General features: G+C 41.2%; 4 protein-coding genes across 7 annotated transcripts; 3 read left to right on the forward strand and 1 right to left on the reverse strand.

Moving 5' to 3' along the window:
• Window positions 1-2: 2 nt before the first annotated feature.
• On the reverse strand, window positions 3-5,483 carry ciapin1 (cytokine induced apoptosis inhibitor 1). 2 transcript variants are annotated; one of them, XM_069714348.1, is made up of 10 exons: window positions 5,433-5,483; window positions 4,885-4,934; window positions 4,110-4,272; window positions 3,574-3,717; window positions 2,965-3,044; window positions 1,969-2,137; window positions 1,305-1,381; window positions 1,055-1,176; window positions 321-402; window positions 3-204 (listed from the first exon to the last, which is right to left on the reverse strand). In XM_069714348.1, the coding sequence occupies exons 3-10, from the start codon at window positions 4,264-4,266 to the stop codon at window positions 94-96; spliced, it is 942 nt and encodes a 313-aa protein (XP_069570449.1). In that variant the 5' UTR covers window positions 4,267-4,272; window positions 4,885-4,934; window positions 5,433-5,483; the 3' UTR covers window positions 3-93. The 2 variants fall into 2 exon arrangements, with proteins under 2 accessions (XP_069570449.1, XP_069570451.1); XM_069714350.1 differs by having other exon boundaries at window positions 5,421-5,453.
• A 232-nt stretch (window positions 5,484-5,715) lies between these two features.
• coq9 (coenzyme Q9 homolog (S. cerevisiae)) lies at window positions 5,716-10,409 on the forward strand. The gene is made up of 9 exons (XM_069714347.1): window positions 5,716-5,825; window positions 6,647-6,896; window positions 7,050-7,185; window positions 7,795-7,937; window positions 8,588-8,672; window positions 8,762-8,866; window positions 9,433-9,588; window positions 9,876-9,929; window positions 10,047-10,409. The coding sequence occupies exons 1-9, from the start codon at window positions 5,768-5,770 to the stop codon at window positions 10,080-10,082; spliced, it is 1,023 nt and encodes a 340-aa protein (XP_069570448.1). The 5' UTR covers window positions 5,716-5,767; the 3' UTR covers window positions 10,083-10,409.
• Window positions 10,410-10,669: 260 nt separating this feature from the next.
• Window positions 10,670-14,151, forward strand: polr2c (RNA polymerase II subunit C). Its single transcript, XM_069714352.1, has 9 exons — window positions 10,670-10,967; window positions 11,774-11,823; window positions 11,992-12,060; window positions 12,148-12,200; window positions 12,784-12,912; window positions 12,997-13,048; window positions 13,175-13,343; window positions 13,437-13,511; window positions 13,639-14,151. Exons 1-9 carry the CDS (start codon window positions 10,882-10,884, stop codon window positions 13,781-13,783), a joined length of 828 nt encoding a protein of 275 aa, XP_069570453.1. The 5' UTR covers window positions 10,670-10,881; the 3' UTR covers window positions 13,784-14,151.
• A 705-nt stretch (window positions 14,152-14,856) lies between these two features.
• LOC138630144 (diacylglycerol O-acyltransferase 1-like) lies at window positions 14,857-24,205 on the forward strand. Of its 3 annotated transcripts, none has more exons than XM_069714294.1 (18): window positions 14,857-14,989; window positions 15,848-16,061; window positions 16,155-16,242; window positions 16,339-16,379; window positions 17,182-17,267; window positions 18,555-18,607; window positions 18,724-18,829; window positions 19,272-19,367; window positions 19,460-19,513; window positions 19,616-19,719; window positions 20,840-20,878; window positions 21,013-21,054; window positions 21,148-21,192; window positions 21,467-21,576; window positions 21,656-21,721; window positions 21,845-21,932; window positions 22,746-22,808; window positions 22,960-24,205. In XM_069714294.1, the coding sequence occupies exons 2-18, from the start codon at window positions 15,931-15,933 to the stop codon at window positions 23,146-23,148; spliced, it is 1,401 nt and encodes a 466-aa protein (XP_069570395.1). In that variant the 5' UTR covers window positions 14,857-14,989; window positions 15,848-15,930; the 3' UTR covers window positions 23,149-24,205. The 3 variants fall into 3 exon arrangements, with proteins under 3 accessions (XP_069570395.1, XP_069570397.1, XP_069570396.1); XM_069714296.1 differs by having other exon boundaries at window positions 15,869-16,061; XM_069714295.1 differs by lacking the exon at window positions 14,857-14,989 and adding an exon at window positions 15,014-15,223.
• The last annotated feature ends 439 nt before the right edge of the window (window positions 24,206-24,644 follow it).

Raw genomic sequence — 24,644 nt, forward strand, 5'->3', positions numbered from 1 at the left:
TGGCATTCGGGTTGGATGGAAAAAGAAAAAGAAAAAGAAAAGGAATGTGATGTTTCGCAGCAGGAAGCGGTCGAGGTGCGAAATTCTGCCGCTTCAGGCGTCCGTCAGTGTCTGGTTGTCCAGGACGATCTTCTCTCCCGGTTTGAACGCCGGCATCCCCATGTACGGGCAGCTGGCACATCGGAAGGCATCGCCCAGGTAACACTGCCGCAAAACAAAAAAAAAGGTCATTGTTTCTTCTTCTGTTACTACTGATGCGAGAGGAAATGTGAAAAAAAAAAACAATAAATAAAACATTTTGAAAATGAAAGTGTCCTCACGCTCCCACAGGCTGATTTTGGAAGGTCGGCGGTCGGTTTTCCTTTCGCCTCCTGGTCCAACTCTTCAGCCAGCCCGCACGTGCTTCACAAAACACACAACATACAGGAGCACGTCATTTCTAAGGGCTTCAAAACGTGCTTAGAAGAAGCAGAGGTGGGTGGAGGAGCTAAAAAACCCAAATAAGTGGAAGTTTAGAGTATAAAAGTTTCTACCAAAAAAATGTATTGTTTATAAAAAAAAAATGTGTCAAAATTCCCATGTCTCTTCTTTCTGTCTCCTATTTCACAGGTTATGATTTGAAAAATAATCTGAAAATCGCACGTGCATTGTGACCATTATTTAAAAAAAAAAAGAAATATAAAGAGTGTCGACATTGTTGTAGAGTCCTTCCGGGATTTACAGTGAGATTACAGAAGTGGCTAAATGAAGTTTTAGAGAGAGAGAAAAAAAAATGGAGATACACTTGAATAAAACCCAGTCAGACATCAGTCACCTGATTTCAGTACAGAAAATGTGTTTTAACAATAAACAAATGTGAGATTTGAATCTTTTTTTTTTTTTTGTAGCTTAAATAAAAGCATTTTTTTTTTTCTCTCTAAAAAAGAAAACCTACTCGAGTAAGAAGCAAAACAGATGCTGCAATAGAACCAAAAAGCCCAGAGCGCTCTGCTGTGGCGCCTAAATACTCGAAACATACTCCTATTAATGAATAAGAAAAAGAAAAAGCTTTCACCAGTTCTTGCAGGCTTTCTTCTTCTTGGCGGTTCCCTCTCCACAGGTGGGAGCTTTAAGAGAAGCCGCATCGGGCTTCTTCAAATCCTCCTCGTCCAGCAGAGCGTCAGAGTCCAGCAGGTCCTGCGGGGGACGGGGGACGTGAAAACACAACGCGGACGAAAAGCAGCACAAAACCCGCTGGACGAACTGACCTCTGAAACCGTTTCAATAGAAACTGAACCTGCGTAAAAGCAAAACGTTTGACTCACCACGTCGTCGTCGTTTATGTCGAAGGCCGACAGCGTCCACATTTTCACGGTGTTCGGATCCAGAGCGGGTTTCTCTGCTGGAAATCACAGACGGTCGAGCGAGTAATCGGCTTCACGTCAACCCCGAAAACAAAACCGCACGATAAAGAGCCTCACGGGAAACCGAGAGAGGCCGTTTAAAATCAAATAGGAAAAAAAAAAAAAATACAAGTATGCGACATAATGACGATAAATTATTATGAAACGAAAAAAAAAGGTAGCGTCTGCACGTGTCATGTACGACGGAGGTCTGCTCAAAGACCTCTCGATAGGTCCTGTCATGTTTTATTTCTAGCGTCTGGGTTTTATGGTGTTTTATGTGTGCAAATTAAAAAAAAAAAAAAATTAAAAACGTAATATTTGCTGGTTTGCAAATTATTACCTTCAAGGATTTTTGTGACAAATCTGTGATATAAAAACTCTCAATTATAATGAATTCTCTTAAAGCAATAAAAAAAAATTTTTTTTTAAATGCTTAATTCAACAGTGATCATTTTTGTAATTCCTTGCTGTACAATTTTAAACATTTTAAATATAAAACCAACATCAGGACATTGTTTTTTGCATCTGAAGCTCATGTTGGAGAAAAAAACAACAACATTTAAACTGCGCTTAGAAAACCGACCTGGCTGTTGTGTCTTTTTCCCGAATGACAGCTTGAGCTGGCTGGACGATCCCACTTCAAAGTTGGGCTTGGAGGCAGATATGCGAACTCGAGAGAGGGTGTTGCCTTGGTAACCGGTGGCCGCCCTCAGGGAGCTCAACGCCTCGGGACTCAGTTCTGCTTTATTGACCTGAACGGGGAAGAAAAAAAAAACACAAAAAAAGACGATCAACAGATCTGAAAGGAGATTTTCTGAAAAAAAAATAAAATAAATAAGTCTTCAAAAAATGTCGATGGGGTACCAATATTTCAACATGACAAGTATTGAGACTAAACAGCAAACGCATAATAAAACACTATAAAGAACAACAAAAACCTTTCAAGCATAAACAAAAACAAATACATTCACAATATAATGAGTTTCTGATGCAAGTAATCCATTTTGTCATATTCTCAATTTAACTATTTTTATGGATTTCTCAACTTAAAATTAATATAGATAGATAGATAGATAGATAGATAGATAGATAGATAGATAGATAGATAGATAGATAGATAGATAGATAGATGGAAATTCTTTCACTCCAGCAGCATTTATAGATACAGGAAAAATATTTTCCATTATGTAAATACTGTATATCAAGTTGTTCATTAAATTCATTACTCAACAAATGGTTCTTTCCTCCAATTCCAGTTCGTCCAGCATCTTTGAAACAATTCTCATAAGCTCTCCGGCAGTCAATCAGAGTTAAATAAAACCAAACAGCATCTTCCAGCTCAGTTCTCTCTACAATGGAAAGCGAGCTCTAATGAAACAGATGTTTCTCCTCATCCTGCTTCACGGTGTCGTCGCCTTTGTGGATTTGTGGAGCACTTCCCTCCGGTGCCTGATGCGCTGCAGTGCAACTGTAACTGCAGAAACGTGGCCTCGTTTTTGACACAACAACCGCGCCTCGCAGACACAAAAGACCCCGGGGAGTGTTTTCGATTTTTCAGTCTCCGAAGCGACTCGCTCACCTCCGCCACCGACATGAAGCCGGACAGCTTCAGAGCCGACACCAGCTTCTCGGCGGTCCTCACGCTCGCCGCCTCCGAGCCTGAAACACAAGACAGATACGACTCGAACACAACCGCAGCACGAGCAGAGCGGTGACTTTATGGATTAAAAACAGCAGAGCGACAATAAGATGATCTATTCTGTTTTTGTTTTTGAGAGGGGATTTTATCCGTATTAAACATAATGTTATGGAAAATGTCTAATACTTTTTCATTTTACTGAAGCTTATTTCGGGGTTCAAAGATATCTTCCCTGTGATTTTTGTCGTTTTACCGTCTCTGTATAAACTGTACAGCGACGCTGCCTGACCCCGAGAGTCGGCGCCATCATGCTAGTTTGGAGCAGGAAGTGACCATATTTGGGCGGGCTGGGGGGAGGAGCGAGCGGCGGATCTGACCGATCTCACTGGAAACCCGGCGATACAACGTCCCGCCCACCGATAGCCGTCAGCCGGCTTTTTGAAGCGTATTTCATATTCGATGACGGGATTCTTTTGGGAACGTCCGGGGTCCCTCAGGAGGAGCTGGGTGATAAATCGACGTACGATAAATCGATTTAGCGTCTCTCACCTGTAACCGGTTCGTCCAGGAGCAGCTTCCCGCCGGGCTTGAGCACTCTGGCCATCTCCGCTAGAGTCTCCGAGCTGTGGACGGAGGAGGCGTCAGCCAGAAGGCCCGACAGCACCCAGTCGAAGGTGGAGGCTGAATGAGAGGCTGAGGAGAGGGAGATTTCAAGCTCACTCCTTAAATGATGCCTTTCAGGGTATATTAACTGTGCTGGACAGGAAACGTGTAAAATATATTCACATTTTTCTTATCCAGATGCTGATGCTCCAAAAAAAAAAAAAAAGTTAATACTTTGTTTAAAAACAAAAAAAGAAAAAGAAAGAAACTCTCACTACTGTAGACAACTCCTAAACAATGCTTGTATTCTGCCTAAATGTCCCAATAATAAGGAATCATTTTTGATTTCCTGTTTCAACAGAAAATAACGCGCTTTCAGACTTTTCTTCACGAGAGAATAAATCCCAGCATACACTCTTTTGACACAAAAAACAGGAAGTCTTGGTGGTCGTGACTTTTAAATCAGGCGGAGGGTAACTCACACAGCAGCAGCCTCTCCATGTTCTCTACCGCCACTTTGCCGTCGCCCCCGACGACGCCACCCAGCTCCTCCGCATACCGCTTCAAACCCGCGGGCGACGCCGGCTGGTCCCACACAAACATCACTTTGTCTCCCGCTCTGACGCCGAGGTCTGCCATGGCGTCCTGGAGGAAGCAAAAGATTCACTCAGGCTCGGGGTGGGGGTGGGGGGGGGAGACTTCAAAACGGGGAAAAAAAAGAAAAGAAACTACAGCATCATTTGGTATTTCGCTCATCTTGAACTGTGACATCTTTCCCAGGAAACACTACGTGAATGTTCATGGGGAGGTTCAAGAATTCAGCATTTGTTCATAATGACAGACTAACTGTACCAAGTAAACTTAAAGCCGCCCCATATTTATACAATAACAAAAAAATAACAGCGCTGGGAAGGTAAATAGCCTCGTCCATTCAACACAACGTCAGTGAAGGTCAAAGACCACTTTCACAGTTTGACCAAAAGGGGAACTTCAGACCACTTTGACCGGAGTTGGGTAACGTAAAGCAGATTACTGAGAGTTTTACTGCCATGATTTACACTGTGTATTCGTATTTAATAGAAAGGGCTGAGCTGGAGCAGAATTTGTAATTGAAAGTTCAGCCAAGTTTAGACATGAAATGTTAAAATACCAGCTTTGAGCCTGCGAAGTGGAAGACGAGAGTCTTTACAAATCTCACAAACACTCGTCCTGATGCAGACAAACAACAAAAGATAAATAAAAGTAAACAGGATGCACCTTGGATCCACAGCAAAGGGGCTGAATCCTTCAAGTCTTTTCAGATATTCCTAAAAAAAAAGAAGAAAGAAGAAAGAAGAAGCTGTTTAGACTCAGTTGTTATTGAATGTATTGATTGATGGCACACAAAAAAACACCAAAAAAAAGCAGTTTTCTTTTATAAAACTATTCTTTTATTGACGTAAATATTTACGATTTTTAAGCCTAAACTGAAGAAATGTCTCAACGTTTCTCTTTGAAAGTCCCCAAAGCTTCTTCCTCCGTCAATAATAATCAATAAAAAACCGGTTATAAAAGTGACGTTATGATGTAAAAAGCCTTTTGTTAAATAACCGTTAGCACGTGAAGATAACGAACAAACAACAAAAAAAAAAAAAAAACAACCGTGACGCAGGAGCCGGTGTCCGGTGTTACCGCCGTGAGAGGCCGTTAACGGCTACCCGCGAACATTATACACTTATGTTTATGTAATATTGTTTTTAAAACACCTCCGGTAGCTTAATTACTTCAATAAAAGAGAGTAAAATCGGTCGTACGCCGCAATTTACCTCCCGTCTCGACTGCGGTTGAAGTGTCGACGTCAGAATTGTGTTTCCTGTTTTGTATTTTCAAAATAAAAGCTTCGCGAACGTGTTGTGCCGGGGGGGGGGGGGGGGGGGCAATCGAAGTATCCCGTGGAAACGTGAAAATATAGTACGCTATGTATTTTAGAGATAATATGAAGTACTTTGTGGACAAAAGGTAGATTATTTTCCCCCATACGAAATAATTGTATGAGTTTTAGTTTAAAAAAAAAAAAAAAAAAAGCCTTTATCTAGTTGATTTCCGTTTCTGACCGAGTCGCGGTTGAAGTGACGCAGCTCTGAAACCTCTCCGTGCAGCTATGGCGGCGCTGCTGAGAGGTCTGCGAGCTGGAAGGACACTCCGGGGGCTGGGCAGCGGTAAGACGGCCACCACGGCTTCTGGTTGTTGGGTGTTAGTAAAGAATATGATGGGGGGGGGGATTATTCCTGCACTGTGCATGGTTTCGGCTTTTCTTTTCTTTTTTAAGTGAACCTATTTTGGACCCGAGCCACTGTTGACGTTAACTGTGTGTGCCAAAGTCATGAAGGACAGAATCAGCTGACATTAAACTGGCTGCAGCTCCAAAAAGTGCATTATTATTATTATTATTATTATTATTATTATTATTATTATTATTATTATGAGGACAGTTATTGGTCAAGTAACTTGGTCTGGTAGACCTCAATCCAAACACATGCATTGCATTGTAATCATGTAAACAAGTTCCTGCAGCTAGGGGGGGGGGGGGGGCGTCCTCTGTGCAGTTATGCAAGCTGTCAAAGTGTTTCTAATAATATAGCTCTTGTTTTTTTCTATCTACTGTATCACAGCAGGAGCTTCACATGGAAAACACACACACGTTTTATCTATCATAGGACTATATTTATGTTGAGGTTGAAGCACGCAATACAAAATAAAAGCTGCAGCGAATAATCGATTGGTTTATGATCAACCGGAATTATTCTGCAGTTATTTAGAAATTGAAATATATTTTTGGGCATTTCTCAAATAAATATATCAAATATTTGCTGCGTTTAACTTCTGAAACATTCTCTGAAAAATGTTGTACTTTTTTTTTTAATTTTTTTTTATTGTGTTAAAACCAAATTGTTGAGCTCAAAGGAAGTGATTGGTTTTGTTTAGGAATCGGCTCTCACCTGAATCTCTAGGAATTAATCCGACTATTTCTCCACCGCAGTGTTGGCCGCACCATCAGCAACAAACCCTACGTGCGGCAGCCTGAGACGAGGCTTCCACTGTGCAGCGCTGAGGCTTCGGGACGAATCCAAAACTCACAAACCCTCCTCCTCCTCCTCCTCCTCCTCATCATCATCATCCTCCTCCACAACCTACCATGAGCACTACCAGGCTCACTCTGCCGAACAGGACGCAGCAGGAGCTTCGAGGGATGAGCCAGCGGCCGAGGAGGCTGCCAGGCCGAACACCAGGTCAGTCGGAGCAGAAGCGTTCAGGATGTCCGTCACGGAGAACTTGTGTCGCGTCAGTAAAGTTGCTGCTTCCCGATGCGGAGCAGCGCCGGCGATACTTCTCTCCTCGTGCTTTATTTCCGCTTAAAAACATCCCTGTTTGTCCGCGTACAGTTACCAGGACCAGAGCGGAGAGCAGGGCGAGGAGTACGAAACGGAGGAGCAGCTTCAAGCTCGCATCCTGAGCGCCGCTCTGGAGTTTGTCCCGATGCACGGCTGGTCGATGGAAGCCATTGCGGCCGGCGCCGAGGTGAGCCGCTGTCCAAATGGAAGAACAACTCGCGTCGCGCCGAACGCACCGTCGATACGTGGAAATTTGTCTAAAAAAAAAAAAAAAAGGCTTCAGTGTCATTTTAGAGAAAGCAGAGATGTTTTAATAAATGTGCAGATGTTTGTCAAACAGTCCAAAATAAATACAGACCTACAGAGAAACTTAACTTGAAAATACGATACGCCCGACATGGGAAGTGTTTGTCCTAATTTAGTTTTTGAACAGTACAAACGGGCAAATACAAACCACCAAAACAACAATAAGATGTTATTCTTCCATTTCACACCTTCTAATGGGACATAAAAGCACCATTCAAGAAGGAATATGTGAGAAAGGACTAATAGAGTTGCAGCATGTGGTGCATCCTGGAAGCTTGAGAGCTTTCAGGTTCCCACCAAGACCTGCATCATCCTCAGTTTGTGTCTCTCTTCCATCAGCTGTCCAATAAAGACAGGAAGGGAAAAAAAAAAAAAAACCTCAACAAAGATCAGCACATAAACAAGAAGAAAACAGAATCCTCAGCTGTAAATAGAGATTTCAGATCGTTTGTGTTCACTATTATTTGTCTAATGTTTGTGTTGGTTCCAGACTCTGGGTTTGTCCTCGGCCTCCACCGGCATGTTCTACAACGGAGCCGGAGACTTGGTCCTACATTTCATCGCCCAGTGCAACACACAGCTGACAGAGATCCTGGCGGAGCAACACAATCAGGTCCAGCTGGGCCAGGCGGAGTATGTACACACACAAACACACACACACACACACACACACACACACACACACACACACACACACACACACACACACACACAATTCTCTTTTACAGCTCAACATAAACCGGTCATGGACAAACAATAATTTAAGGCCCATTGAGAAGGGATTTGAATTTATGAGGGTTGATGGGGGATAAAATACGGTCTCTGAGTCCTGGTAATTTAACTCATCCTTCTGGACCCGATTTTAAACTTTCAGTCTGTCATAGACACGAGCATTCAGCAACTTTACATCCACAAAACTTCAGAATCATTTTAAAATACAGACTCCATTTAAATCACAGGGGAAAAAAAGGAGGTAATTTCACCTGAAATCATTATTACTCGAGAGGGGGTGAAAAACGTCTCGCATACGTTGGATCATCTGAATAAAAACACCAACCTGTGGTGGTAATATTAAAGCCATCCTTCCTCCCCTCAAGAAATTAATCCAGTCTGAAAGATACTTTTTTTTTTTTTAATTAACTTTAAGAGTCACTTTCCTTGAGTTTCACAAAAAAAAAAAAAAAAAACGTTCTCCATTTTCATTTACACGTAACTAAAGTGGACAATCTTCTGTTCAAACATATTAAAAAAATGACAGATTTCACCTTTTTCATGTGTTGCAGACCTAAGAAGACTGCCGACTTCCTGAGAGATGCCGTAGAGACCAGACTGCGGATGTACACCCCCTACATCGAAACATGGCCGCAGGTAAAGTATGACTCCGGTGGATGAGTCACAGCAGAAGATGAGCAGCCAGGAACAGAAGTGACGCAGACTTTCGTGTCCTCGTTCTCCAGGCGATGAGCATCGTCCTCCTTCCTCACAACATCCCCGACAGCCTGAAGCACCTCTCCACCCTGGTGGACGACATGTGGTACTACGCCGGGGACCGATCCACAGACGTGAGTGGATCCTGTCACCTCCCAGGTCCCCCCCCCCGCCCTCCCCCTCACCACAATCACCAACACCCGACTTGTTGTCACTGTTTATGGCACCTGTCACTTTAAAATTGAGAATATATATCAAAAGAGGTTGAAGCCGGTTCCAGTTTAATCATCATCGACCACAGCAACAATCCTGCTGCTGTTAAACTAACAAGCAGCCAAGAGAGAAACGGGGTTCCCACAGGTCAGGGAATATCAGGGAATATCAGGGAATATCAGGGAATATCAGCATATTTAGATATTCTGTGAATATAGCTTCTGTGTGTATTTATACATCAGGATTTATTTTTTACATTTTCAAAATAATTTTTTTTATTCTATTCTATTTTTATTGTATGCGTATTTGTAATTTAATGAATTATTGTATTTCTGTGTAGTTATCTTTCCCACCTGTATTCCTAAACTGCTGTGACGACAACATTTTCCCACTGCAGGATTAATAAAGTCTTATTTTATCTAAAGTTAACAGAGTAAGTCATTTATTAGTTGTTATGTATTTACCGTCTGACTCTTTTCTGTTGTAGATGAACTGGTACACCAAACGGGCGGCGCTGACGGGCATCTACAACACCACAGAGCTGGTGATGGTTCAGGATTCCTCTCCAGACTTCCTGGACACCTGGAGCTTCCTTGATAATCGAATTCAGGATGTGGTCAACATGGCCGGCACAGCCAAACAGGTAGAGAGCACCTCCTATAGCATTAAACGCCAACACAGATGAAGTGTGGTCATTAAAGAGACGGGTTTTTTTTTTTATACTCATCTCGGAGCTCACGCATCTCTAAGTTCCTCAGCTTCATCCATCAGTGGATTAATTTCATAACTGACCTCAGATCGAAAGAAAACCACCTCCTCCTCCTACTTGACGAGTACTTTCCTAAATATGTCAAAACAGCCTTCTCATGACTTTCGACCCGTTTCTCCAGTCATGTTGTTGTAAATTGTGTTTTCCGCTGTGTTGAATAGGTGCAGTCGACGGGTGAAGCCATGGTGCAGGGGCTCGTGGGAGCCGCTGTGACGGTGAGTCTGTCAGCAAAGACTGACGCATTCAAAGGTTGATTTGAAACAATGTCGGTAAACTGAATCATAAATGGAGAATTAAACTGAAGTTGGCTCGGCACGTCTTGTGTTTTACAGCTGAAGAACCTCTCGGGGATGAACCAGAAGCGATGATGGGAAACATCTCGCACTGATCACAACCATCCGAGTTGCGTCATTAGCTGAAGATCAATTTTCTCTTTGCTCTTATTTCTGATTAAATGTATGAAAAGACTGAAAGCTTTGGGTTATGACTTTTGTTAAGCAAGAGTGAGTCCCCATTTGTCACAGGCCATACGTCTCTTTTTGTCCACCTGCAGGACTTTGACTTGCCTTGTTTCACTGTCCCAAGATTTCCTGCTCAGATCATTTTTTTTCCCTTTTGTACAGAAGGACACAAAGATCTGTAATTTAGTTGTTGAATGCAGTAAGAGTTCAATAAAGTAAGTACTGTATATTTAACATATTGTTTGTCTTGTCTTGAAGATTTATATTAAATCAGCCATCAGATTATAAAGTACAGGAGTAAAGTCTTGCAGGTTAAAGTCGCTGTTTTGTAAAATTTTCACTTAATTGATCCAAGAGAAACCTGTGCTATAAAAATAATTTGAAATGTAAAGTAATTAAAAAAAATTAAAAAAAAAATCTAATTAGGATATTCAATGCGATGCAGCTGTAGTCCAAATCAAAGTGTCCAAAAACGTCGTCACCAACCAGTGGGTGCTTTTAATTTGAAATTTGGAGGCATCTATGACCCGGATGTTAAAGAAAACCCCGCCTCCGTACTTCTCTTGAGCCAATCACTAAGCGCGCCGATAACTCCTGGCCAATCAGCGGCCGGTAAATATTTCCGTGGAGGCCTTCAAGCCAGAGGAGGACCGTGAAGTCGGGACGGTTATTTTAAGGTTCAATTTAAGTCTTATTTAAATCCATAATGCCGTATGCTAACCAGCCGACGGTGAAAATCACGGAACTGACAGACGAAAATGTCAAATTTGTCATTGAAAACACTGACTTGGCGTAAGTATTTGACGCTTTCTTTCCGTTCAAAGAGCGTGTGCGAGGAAGAGAGCAGCCATTAATATTCCCAGCACCAAAACACACCGACGTCAAAGACGTGCTCAGATATGATCATGTACCAGAATAATAATGCTGTTTACAACTGAGCATTTCTGTCAATACCGGCTGTTTGTGTACAAGATTATTCTAGTTAGTTTACGAGGAAAAAAAAAAAAAAAAAATCTGCACAGGTGCAGGTTAATTCCTGCAAAACTAAAAGCTACAATTTGTTTTTTTATTGGGATTTAGGAAGAAATTAAATTCATATACTTTTTAAAGCGTTGTTTTTATTATTCAGTGGTATGTCAGATCCCACACAACCATGTTTTAAGATGTATAAAATGCTCTGTTTTGAAGAATAGTTCGTGTCTAATGTGATTTTTCTATTTAAAAAAAAGAAAATTACCCTTTTATAATGCACCTTAGTCTCCTACTTCTTTTATTATCTATGAATATGCAAAGTAAAGCTGCAATGATTAGTTTTAGTTAAGTAATCAATGACTCGGTTGACAGAAAAGATATTGATCTGCAGCTATTTTGATGATTGATGAATAACTGGAGTCATTTTTCAAGCAAAAATCTTTCAATCGATCAATCAACTGTGTCTCCTTTCTTTAAATTATAGTAAATTGTACGTCTTGCAAACAAACAAAAACATTTATGACATCACCTTTTGTCTCTAGTAAGTTGTAATGGACATTTAAAAGACCAGACGATCAATCTATTATAAGCCTCAAATGTAAAAACTTGTTTTTTCTCCTTTTCAGGGTCGCCAACTCTCTCCGCCGTGTTTTTATGTCAGAAGTTCCCACAATAGGTAGAGTAACGCTTTTTAATGTATTGTAACTTTACATTGCAGAGTTGTTGTGGGATAATTGTAACCTTGGATATCTGATTATAAAAAGTACTTTGGTCCACATGCAGTTTAATTTGATGCATCAAACCTCTAAAGCACTAACTCGAACTGGCTTCGCTTCATTTCCAGCGATCGACTGGATCCAGATCGACGCCAACTCGTCCGTGCTGCACGACGAGTTCATCGCTCACAGAGTCGGTACGCGTCGCAGCATTTAGAAAGACCGCAGTGTGACGCGCTGTCGCAGCACGATAACAACCTTTTGTGTGTCTCCTGTGTTGTCAGGCCTCATCCCGCTCACCAGCGACGACATCGTGGACAAAATGCAGTATTCTCGGGTGAGTGGACCTTCGATTGTTGGTCCTCTGTTCCAGTACAAGACGGCAGAAGAGCGTGTCAAACGAGAGGGACGAAACCAGGCAGACAAAAACATGAAACATTTGCACGACCACGCATTAGGATTCGATTTAAAACTCCTCTCAACCTGCTTCAGTTGGAGCGAGATAGGCAGCTCATCCCACTGACATGCAGCTGTATTAAAAAAAAAAAAAAAACAGTGAGTTGTGATTCAGAAGTTAGAAATTATTTTCAGACATTAACATCACAGAAACAACAGTTTTTTACTTTGTAATAAGAGTTTTCTCCCAATAAAACTAGTTTCTTACCTTTTCTGTTGTCAATAAGGGCTCCTATTTGTTTACAATGTTCTCACTGTAAGAGTCAGACAAACAAAGTTCTTCCGAGCTTTTAGTCACAAAAAAAAAAAGTGATGGATTTGCAGCGATACAGATCCCATACATAAAACCGGTAATTGTTTTGTCAAAAAGATTTGTATTCGGATTAATTGAAAAGTTGCAGCTCCTTCTGTAACTGCGTTCAGCATCAAACGTCGTTTCCCGTGTGTCTCCGCTCGTCCCGCAGGACTGCACTTGCGATGATTTTTGTCCCGAGTGTTCGGTGGAGCTGACGCTGGACGTTCGATGCACCGAGGACCAGACGCGTCACGTCACCTCCCGCGACCTGCTGTCCAACAACCCCAGAGTCATCCCGGTGAGTCTTCTCAGAGGTGGACGCAGGAGGAGAAGCTGACTGTCGTTCTTATTGTGTTTTTATTTTTATTTTATTTTTTTTCAGGTGACTTCCAGGAGCCGAGACAACGATCCCAACGACTACGTGGAGCAAGATGGTAAGCGTCCAGCTTCTCCGTCGGGGTCAACTTCTCCACCTTCTCCACCCTCTCCTCCCACGTTTTAACCATCTGTCTCTTCCTTGCCGTCTTCCGCTTCCTCTCGTTTCGTTCATCCCGACGCAGACATTTTGCTGGTGAAGCTTCGTAAAGGTCAGGAGCTGCGGCTCCGAGCTTACGCCAAGAAAGGCTTCGGGAAGGAGCACGCCAAGTGGAACCCAACGGCGGGGGTGTCCTTCGAGTATGACCCCGACAACGCACTGAGACACACGGTCTTCCCGCGACCCGAGGAGTGGTACGTCTTCCTCTGTGTTTCTCCTCGTAGAGGGACGAATGTTTTAATAAGAAGCGTATCGATTGACTATTGAACGGATGCACTGATTCGCAGGCCGAAGAGTGAATACTCGGAGATCGAGGAGGACGAGGTTCAGGCTCCCTACGACCCCAACGGGAAGCCAGAAAGGTGAGCAGAGCATATCTGATGGGGGGGAAGAAGTGAAATCACCCTTTTTGTGTGTGTGTGTTTGTGTTTTAATTTTTTTTTATTAAAGGCAGAAACCCTGAACGCGGCTCGTCTCTACTCTGCGCAGGTTTTATTACAACGTGGAGTCGTGCGGCTCTCTGCGACCGGAGACCATCGTCATGTCGGCGCTGGCTGTCCTCAAGAAGAAGCTCAGCGACCTGCAGACGCAGCTGAGCCACGAGATCCAGAGCGACGTGCTCACCATCAACTGAAGACAAAACCTGCTGACGCGGCAGGATTTCACACGCCGCTGTTAACACCAGAAGTATGAAGACGACTGCAGCTGTATCCTCTCTACAAACTGACCTCAGATCTGGATGGACTTGTTTTCATTTTCATTGACTTTAACATCCATTTCTTGTTTTTTTGTTGGTTTTTTTTTTTGTGTCTCAGTCACCAAAAGTGTAAAATTATGTCAGCAGCGATCAAAACAAAAGCCGTGTGTGTGTGTGTTACAACATGTATTTGTTCGAGAGTCAGTTTGTCTGAGACCGATACAGATTTAGCTTCGTTGTTGTCCCACTGAAAACTGTAATTATTTTGTTAAATGTTTCTTTTTAAATAAATATTTTGGAAGGAACATCTGTTATCTTCTGTTATTTTATTTTTAGTTTCTCGGTGGGTTCAAGTATTAATTTATCTGCAAAGTACAAGAAGGAAAATACAAACAGTCTGAAAATGAGATGGGGGGGGAGGGTAACACCTGACATTTTACCACATAAGCAAGATAATGCTTCAGAAATTTGTATTTTATATGTGTGGAAAAAAACTGGATAAAAAAAACCCAGCAGTAGCAGATGAAGTGTGATAAAATATTTAACGAGCAGGTGACCAGGAAAGACTATTGATCATGGCCGACCCCTTTTGATGGTCTCCTATGATCATGGTCAATAGATTTTTATCAAGAGGCTGAAGTCTATCAACAAAAACTTAACTGGAGACAAGCCTGGGACCGTTAGTGACTGACAAGATCTTAATTTTGCAATATAACAAGTTTTTGCCTATGTTTTTATTGTCTAATTGAGGACACCGCAGTAGATTCAATTAAAGTACAGAAATGAACTAAAATAAGGGAGAAAAAAAACCACAACACAAAGTTACAATTTTCTTATTGAAAATGAATAAGCTACAATAGCTGAGGCGCTGAAATAAACATAAAATAGCCAGCTGACAGCTTTTATTTTGACAAAAGATTGTAACATTTTTGTTAAACTTCCGTCAAGGAGGCTTTTATTTTGAATGTTTCAAAAAACATATTTATTCTTGCTTTGAGTGCGACCCTGAACACATCACGTCTCCAGATGGAGGTCAAACTAGCTCTTTGTGAACAAATATCTGCGGGCAGTCGGCTGGCGAGCTGCGGATGTTGAGGGATGAGGACCTCCTAGAGAGGACGCTGTCACGCGGGGGATGACGAGGTGAGCCGTATTCTTTTGCCAGAGAAGGTCACGCCAAACTTCATTCGGATTTCTTCAAATTTAAGGTTTCACTTATTAGCAGCAATTCTTACGTGCAATTTTAAAAACTACCACTGTATATGCTGACATATCTAGACCAGCCTTTTAATTCGGCATTAATGTCATCTACGAAACGGCTTTAAAAAGCCATACTTTTTTAAATTACAAGATACCGCCTATTACGGCGCATTTCAGGTAAGGAGGAACTCCAATTAGTGTTTTTTTTTGTTAAATTAATGTTTTTTATGACATACTATGCATGCCGAATTTACCGAAATTGAACTGAACGCTCAGTTCAAGAAACAAATGTTGTCTTAGTGCATGTTTACGTATGCCTATAAGTGAGACACCGTTAAACTGGTAATTTCCTGAAGCAATTTGGTTGGAAAACCCGTTCACGTAAAATGACAGAAGGTGGCAGACAATATCCGTTTTTTTTAAGATGAGCGTGCATGTAAATGACCTGCTAATTTGCTCAGTCATGCACAACCTACATCACTAGTATGTCACGTACAATTTGATAAATTAATTGAAAGATAAAAAAAAAAATAACTCCCAGCTCTCTGAAGCAGGCTGAATATACATATAATTGGCACTTTACCAGGTTCAATTGATAAATATTGTTTTAAACTTTTGACCAAAAAAAGCATCGTGATTGGAATTCATAAAGTTTGGAATAGGTTGCATTTCCAGTAAAAAGAAATAATAAAAACATTGTCCATTTTTGAAATTTCTTATTTTAATACATTTTTGCTCTTTACCTGCTGTGATTTTTATTTTCCCTGTAATAAAGCATTTTCTATTATCTTAATATTTCAGCTTTACAATCCGATGAAACAGGAGCAAAGAGGATCCGACCATATCTGACCTTCACCGCTGCGGACGAACCGTCGGACTCAGAGATGGCTGTGACGAGGAAGAGGTTCTCCTCCTCCTCAGTTGAAGAAGACGGTTCAGGCTTCTGTGACAGTGCTCACATGTCTGCCTCCGATACATCCAGCGAAGAAGAACATCCCTGTGCACCTCTGCTCTGGTAAGCTCTCTATCTGCTGCCTCCATCACTCGTCCATGTGGCAGACGCAAGACTCGTAATGGAAGTGACTAACACAAGTGTTTTTCTGTGCAGCTGCCACAGCGTCCAGGACTCTTTGCTGAGCTCCAACAGCAGCTTCACCGGATACAGAGGTGTCCTTAACTGGATCATCATCCTGCTGGTCAGTTTCTCATCTCGTCCTCCTAATTGGTGGAAACAGGATATTAGTTTTATATTGAATTACCAAAAAACTATTAGCTGTCATTCTGATTTCCAGGTCCTGACTCACGCTCACCTGTTCTTGGAGAATTTCATACAGTGAGTGTACATAAATGCATACACAGTATTCTGGCCCAACCTCTTATCAGCTGTACATTTTCTGCTTTAATTTGAGATAGATAGATAGATAGATAGATAGATAGATAGATAGATAGATAGATAGATAGATAGATAGATAGATAGATAGATAGATAGATAGATAGATAGATAGATAGATGTGTCAGTCCACCACCACGTTGGTACATACTAAAATATTGTGGCAACTGTTTGATGAATTGACACATTCATGAATTGTGAGAGCTGATACGGGACTCTTGCTACTCGCAGTATTAAAAAAAATTCCCTGCAGCCCAAAAAGTATTTTCCCCGTAGACCACCTGTGGTCTGTAATCCTGTGAAACAACAGGACAAAAGGGGGGAAACACTAAGAAAAATGTGTATTCAAGTGGGTGGGCGCCATCTATTAATCCAGTCTTTAATCCAACCTACATTTCAGTTGCACAAATCAAAAATGTTTATTGCAGCAGCCGAACATGTTTAGAGTTTGGTGTCTAGGCTACGCCTCTCATCACGTCGTCATCCTCATTATCATCTTTCACCACATCACTCGACCTCTAAGAGCGGGGAAGAGCTGAACAAAGTAAAACTGACAGCAGGTGTCATACAGACATATGAAAAACTGCTTGGACAAATATCAGAAATCATTTTTTAAAAATTCACTCAGACCAACGGTGTTTATTCATTACAGTATTTTATCCGTGTTAACCAGTAACTAGGGACGAGTTTATGTCTCACACGGGCGCTACAAATGACTTTTCCTTTGTTTTCCACTTCTTTACAGACATGGCTTTTTGATAGATGTCAGAAAGGTTTTGGGGCATCTGATTGAGGACAACTGCAACCGGCCATCTGTCAACCTGATAGTGGGTGAGGAACTCTTTTTTTTTTAGAAAGAATGATACCAAACAGCCATTAGACAACTGAAAATGATATCAGATTAACCCATAGTCAGTAAACTCAGCGATGGGATGAGGTTACTCCAGCAGTAAATAGTGAAACCATATTTAGCTTGTTGTTAAGAATGAACAAAATATCCTGTCCTATATCGTGCTCAAGTGTGCAGTGCACACATCTGTCCACCAGAGGATTTTGTGTCACTATAACACTTTGTCTGGTCAAGTGTGAAAAGTACTGACACTATGACCTGAGCGGCCCCTATAGTGACGTCACCCATTGGTTTTGTGAACTGTCGTTCTGAATCCTTGAGTTTGGGTTTTTACCGCTTTTAGAGGCGTAATATCTAATTAAAACTGCAAGCAGTGATATGCGGGCCCTCGCAGCTTCACGTCGGGGATCCAGCGGGTCGGGGCCGCCGGCTCCCCGACGTGTAGCACACGAGGGTTGGCATATTCCCGCTTGCAGTTTTATTTTTTTCTCGATCTTGTTCCTTATTCTTCTTTGTTTTTGTTTTTTTAAAAAAGGCTTTTTTTTGGCGGCTTTAACATCTTCAAAAACTCATGAAACTTGAAAATCATGAAAACTGGTGGCGCAGTGGTTAGCACTGTTGCCTCTCAGTAAAAGGTTTCGGGATTCAATTCCCCCTTCTGTTATGACTTTTTTTTTCTTAGATCATACTATAGCATGTCATCCAAATGACTTTCGTCTTTGGTGCTCGGGCCCTAATTAATGACGGGATTATTTTTCTGATGGACCACCAAAAAACTAATAAGAAGAAGTGACTTTAGCGAATGGCACCACAATGACTTGCATTGACTTCATATTTCATGAGAGAAGTTGAATGGGAGTCTATGGAGCCAGAGCCTTTTTTTTTAAAGCCATCCCTAGTGGCCGTCAGTGGTATTGCAGTTTAAGACACTTCCGCACTGGCACTTTTAAAGTTCCGCACTATAAGGTCAAGGGTTTGATCATGGTTGAAAAAGGAGGTCATGAGATAAAGTACAAAGACCTTGTAGACCGATTTCTTTTAAGTAACACAAATTAGCTACGTACATATTTTAACAAATTTCACTTATTTATTTAAGACACTAAGGTGACATACGTAACGTAATCTATCTAAAACGACTTAACCCAAACCGTGACCTTTTCCAAACCCTAACTAAGTATTTTTGCCGAGCCAAAATGTAACAGTGACACGGTGCCCTCTAGTGGACTGACGGGTGTATTACCGGGTTGAAATAAATGGTTTTCTTCCAGCTGCCAACGTGTTTGTCCCGATAGCTTTGCTCCTGGAGAGGTGTCAGGAAAAGGTGAGTCTTTGTTTTTCTCTTCCAAATTTAGACAGGGCATCATTTTCATGCTGCTTTTACGTGCCAGTTGTCTTTTAATATCCTGTTAAACAACTCAAAATAAAACGTGCTGTCAGGGAGCGCTGTCCGCCGCCAACGGCCATCGTTTACATCTCACACTGCTGGGGTTGCTTTTGCTGTTCCCTGCTGCAGTCATCGTACACGAGCCGATGATATCGACAGGTAACAACTTTATGCATGCAGCTGCATCATATTTACTGTATATATTCAATAAAATGTAGTTATTCTAAAAGTTGCATGTGACAGCTGATACGATCAGCAGCTAATGTCGGTTCTACCAAGCCCCTGGAGGGTCACAGTGGGAATTTTATCCTGGACTAAAGAGAATAAAACCAGAATTTTTGAAAAATGACACTTAATCGACTTATCAAGTTCAAATAAAACCTTTCCAGCCTACATGAAGCCTATAATTATGAATAAGTAAGTGATGTTTTATGATAGACCCTTTTTATGGCTGACAGTTTGACTTGACGAAGAACAGGTGAAACTAATGATGGCTTAATTCTATTAGTCCCGTTTATCCATTACAGTGACATTGTTAACACACCTGTGCTTTGAAGTGTCAACATTTCTGCAGCGGTGTTTCTGTTTCATCGTCCACCAGGTGGAGCGTTCTTCTCTCTCTGGTTCTACACTGTTCTGGGGATGAAGCTTTATTCATACCAGGAAACTAATCGCTGGTACCGCCTGGCTCATTTAGGTATTTCTTCAACACCACGGGTTTTATTGACGCCATTTCAACATAAAAGCATTCATAAATCCACCAACTGCTGCTTTTTTATTTGTGTTCAGAGGAAGACCAGAATGAATCGCAAAAAGACCACAACGAGCATCTGACGCTCCGAGGTGAAACTGCTCGTCTGGGATTAGATGATATTGGATTTTTTTTTGACAGTAACTCATGAGAAAATATTTTACTTCTTTGTGACTTTGTCTTTGGTTTCTCAGATCTGTATTATTTCCTCCTCGCGCCCACACTGTGCTACCAGAGAGACTTCCCGTGTACTCCCAAGCTCCGTGTCAATAAGCTGCTGCACAGGTTGCTGGAGATGGTGAGCTGAACAGCCAATAAATAATATAAGATATTAATTTACAGAGTGAGAAATATAGACACATAAGAACCTTTTATGGACATCATCTCCTTCCCTAATTACAAATAAACCCCATATTAATAACAACATAGCTTGCTAGTATAATAAGGTGCACAGTATGGAAGCTTTCAAGTGCCAAAATAAACAAAAGAAATAAACTGAAAAACTAGACTTGTGTATATATATATATATATATATACATACATATACCCTTTTTGTGTTGCATTTACTCATAATTAAATAAAACAAACATTCTGTATGTTACGTTTGAAATTATCATTATTATTATTAGGATTTTATTTACAATCACAACTCCCTTCATAAAAATTTGTGACTTAAGCTTTGTATTTAATTCTACTCTCCTTCACTTTTTTCTTTTTGTGTTGCGATTTAATTTTACGACCCTAGAATACAGTTTTGGTTTGATTATGACAGTAAATGCATAAAGGAAGAGGAAATACACAATCATATCGTGTAAAGTAGAACACAGTTACTCAAATACATAAACGCAAGAAGATTAGTTATTATGAATATTGCCAGTAAAATAATAGGTTCTAAGAAAGTCAGTTCTAGCCACTATAAACAAAACTATCTAAAAAAAAAAACAACAACCTCTAAACTTTTCCTTTGTCCAGCGAGTATCCACACCTTTCATCGGGCCGACTTCTTTATGCACAAAAAAACAAACTAATAGAGATATAACAGCACACAAAAATATACAGAAGGAAAGAATATGCAAAAACAAAAAATAGCTGGTTGGAACAGATACACGTGCTCCCGTATATTTATACTATTTCAAATTTCATATAAACATTCACTTGGTCCCTTGGATGAACTGATTAGACCTTTGGGGTCAAAGGTCACTGTGACCTCATGTCCCATTGTTGTGAGCCCAGTTAAGTCGGGAACATCTTGAAGGAATTTCTTCAGATTAGGGACGAACGTTCGCTTGGTCCCACGGGGTGAACTGATTGGACGTCGGGGAGGGGGGGTCAAAGGTCAAATCCTTCTGCACACACTGCAAACCATTCCCCATCATGGATAATGCAGTTCATCTAACTGCAGCGTTTTCCTCCTTCAGGTGGTTGTCATCCAGATCATGGTCGGCATCGTGCAGCAGGTACAGCAGCATCCTTCTGTTTTATAAAGTGTGCCACCATGTGTTTACAGTATCTGGGAACTTTCCAGTGCATTATCTATCATAGTGTCGTATCAATACTATCCGTGCACCTTTTTTTTTTTTTATCCTCTCAGTGGATTGAACCCATCTTCCAGAGATCAGAAAACTCCTTCTCTGTGAGTGATCCTTCTTATTTTGTAGATACTAAATCAAATATAACTTCCCACCCTGCGTAACTCACTGTTTTACTTTCTTACGTTAAAACACAGAGTATGGACATCACTATGAGAGTGGAGCACCTGGTGGGACTGGTGGTGAGTCATGTTGAATTGTTTTTAAACAAAATTCAGACTTTTTAGACGCATCAGTTTGGAATTTCCAGGACTGTAAGTGGTAAAATAACTAAGCTAAACTAACAGACAACATCTGACTGAAGTGGTCACAGATAATCTTAATAACAACAAAGTTAAGAAGTATGTTTGGCCCTGATAATTAGAGATAAAAGTGTTTGTCATAGACACAAAATAGTGGGGAATTGCTGTTAAATGTGTGACATATTAGTATGGCTGACTCATGTTTTCCTCTCAGGCCCCGACTCATTTCCTCTGGCTCCTCTTCTTCTTTTTGAGTCACTCCTACCTGAATATCTGTGCAGAACTGCTGCACTTCGGTGATCGACATTTCTACGGAGACTGGTGGTCAGTTGTTTCTGCACACTGCGACGTCACGTGTGCGGCGGCATCGCTGTCTAAACCGCGGTTCATCTTTTGTTTACAGGAACGCTACAACTTTGATCACTTTCTGGAACACCTGGAATATTCCCTTTCAGAAATGGTGTCACAGGTATTCGTATGTTCTTATATTTGAGTCTTCAACGAGGCCTCGGGTTCGACTCAGAAGACGTGAATATCAAATGGTTCCCTCCTGCTTGTGTTTACATGGTTCTCTCTCTTCATGTGTATGAAGACACGTGTACTCGCGGCTGGTGGAGAGAAACGTTCCTCCATCACAAGCCAAGCTGCTGGTCTTCCTGATGTCTGCTGCTCTTTGTGAGGTACAGTGTCATACTGCATGAAGCAAACACCGCTCCCTCTTGTGGTTCATTTGTTTGGTAGCGCAGGACAAAAACAGTTTGCACGCCCACATTAATCATCCCTCTCTCCATATGAGCCCGGTTCACTCTCATTAATCTCTGTGAGGCTGCTTTCAGCCAATTGCCGACATTAAGCTGAAACTATCATGACAATGGTAATATGCTAATGCAGGTATAATATCTGTCACGTTCACCGACTTAGTTTAGCGTCTTAGCTCATGGGAATAATGATAGTAATCAACTTTCTTTGTGTAGCACCTTTCATGCAAAAAAAAAAGCTGCTCAAAGTGCTTTGAAGCCAGAAGATGACATGCAGTGCTTCACATAAAAACATATAAAGGAACATAACATGTTAAAATGTAATTATCTTTTCTTTTTTTTTTCTTTTTTTAAGCACGAGAACAGATGAAATTAACCAATTATCAAATAAAATAGAGTTCAAATATGGAATAATGCCTTAAGTTTTACAGGTATTTAGTGATAAATCAAAGTATTGAACAATCAAGAGTTTGAAGCGTTTTATTTTTCTGCATTTTAAAAAGTGTCTTGTAAACAAAGCTGAGCTGAGTTGTAGTTTGTTATCAGAGGATTTCTTTACACTACGAATCAGTGTAGTAATCACGTTGTCAAACGATAAAAATAATGATTTTCATTATGTCAGAGCCTTAATTTAATTTGATTAAATTTCGGTCAATTTCAGGTCGTCCGACAAAACGCACACAAAGCAATAAACATCTGCCGTGATGTGTTTCGTCCTCTCTTCTTCTCCAACAGTATCTGATCGCTCTGCCGCTGCACAGCTGTCGTCTGTGGATCTTCCTCATGATGGTATTTGAGGTGAGAACAGACGGTGACACCGTGCTCCAGTTCTGTGTGTTTTTCCAGCTCCTCCACACCCTGACACGCACCACGCGGTTAAGTCGAGAAGGTTTTCCCGAATTCTGCGTATTTATTTATCCCAGCGAATGCCCGTGTCTTCTACTTCCAGCTCTCGGTCGCGGTATTCCTCGGAAACTACTTCCAGGGGAACTACGGCAACGGTTTAGTGTGGCTGTGCCTGCTTCTGGGTCCTCCTCTGGCCGTGACCACCTACTTTCACGACCACTACGTCGGCCTCCGTCGCCCGTCGTCCTCACCGCTGACGTCAGACCGCGGCGTTTTTCTGCAGCTTCAGTGACGTCCGGGAGAAGCGTCCGGGTGAAATCCCCGACTGCGCTGCATTCACGAGTAGACTGAGGGGATTTGACCGAGGATCCGTTTTCATGTCTGGGAAAGAGAATCCACGAGTTCCACCCACTTTTAGCAATACATATGCCCCTGTATACTCGTGTGGACTTATATGTATTGGAACTACTGACTATGCTACACTTCCACATCTGCAAAATGTTAATGCAATAAATACCTCTGGTGTGCTTAGTGCTTTACAAGCTTTTGTCTCTCATTCACACATCGGTGGTGCTCGTCTGCCATCAGGAGCAACTCTGCGCCCAGGTTTTTTTTTTTTTTTTTTTAGTTAGACAACAATCTGATCTGCTTTGGCTTTTTGATGATGTCACAGAATGGAGTGTCGGGATCATGACATCACAAGGTAGAATTTCAAAAAAATCCAACACACCAGTGAACACAGCTGGAATTTACACACACACACACACACACACACACACACACACACACACACACACACACACACACACACGCACACACACACATGTCTAACGAGCGAGAGATGTCTTCAGACATGGAAAGAGGCAACGGAAGAACACCGGAGGTACATACGGCACATTTATTTTATTTTCCGCTGTATTTATTCACCTGTGCAGCGTATCTGAAACAAACCGTGCTTGGCATCGAGGGAACACGTATCAACGGACCCTAAACTTTCAAACTTTTTATTTGTGTGTCAGTGGTTTCCAACCGTACCTGGAATAATATAAATGTACTCTCAATCACTCGGTTTATCTGCACCTTGATGCAGATTTTTCATATAAAACTTTATTTCGAAAATGAGTAAAAGTTAGTTACTGACGGTGGTTAAATGCATTTTACAGTATTTGTTTCTGGATTGTATTTCTGTCTTGAGAGTTGTTTGTTTGTTTCTGAATTTGTTCAGTATCTTTGCTGGCTGAAAATGAACAGATGAATAAAAGTATTTGTAAACTGTTACATTTACTAAGAAAAAATATGTTGGCCAAATTGAGCGACAGTTATGTGTTATATCACTCAGCATGGACTCGACCTGAATGTAGATTTGGTTTTGACATTATGGGAATATATATATATTTTTTTACTACAGTCAGTTGTGAACTATATATTTGTGATTTGTTTTGTGTGTTTTCTGCTTCAAAACAAAATCATTTCAATCTTAATTTAAGTTCTATTGAACGGTTCGAGAAGAATCCGTGTTGAGTATTGTGAGGTTCACAGTGACCAGTTTTCTTATTTTTGCACCCAGTTTGGGAAACACTTTGTCAGACATCCATTTAAAAAACATTTTTTTTTACTCAAACCTAAAATGAAGAGGCACTACATCATGCAGCACTGGTCTTTTCATCCAAACACAACATGTATAATAATTTATTTATCCGTTTTTTTTTTTTTTTTTTTTCTTCTTCTTCAGCAATAAATTACATTCATGCCAGTCATATTGTTTTTTATCTCTCCTGCAGCAGTCCC

Source organism: Brachyistius frenatus, unplaced genomic scaffold (assembly GCF_029030835.1).
Source record: "Brachyistius frenatus isolate BFR_SWC_R1_liver_20210118 unplaced genomic scaffold, ASM2903083v1 Contig_129, whole genome shotgun sequence".
Lineage (NCBI taxonomy): Eukaryota > Metazoa > Chordata > Actinopteri > Embiotocidae > Brachyistius > Brachyistius frenatus.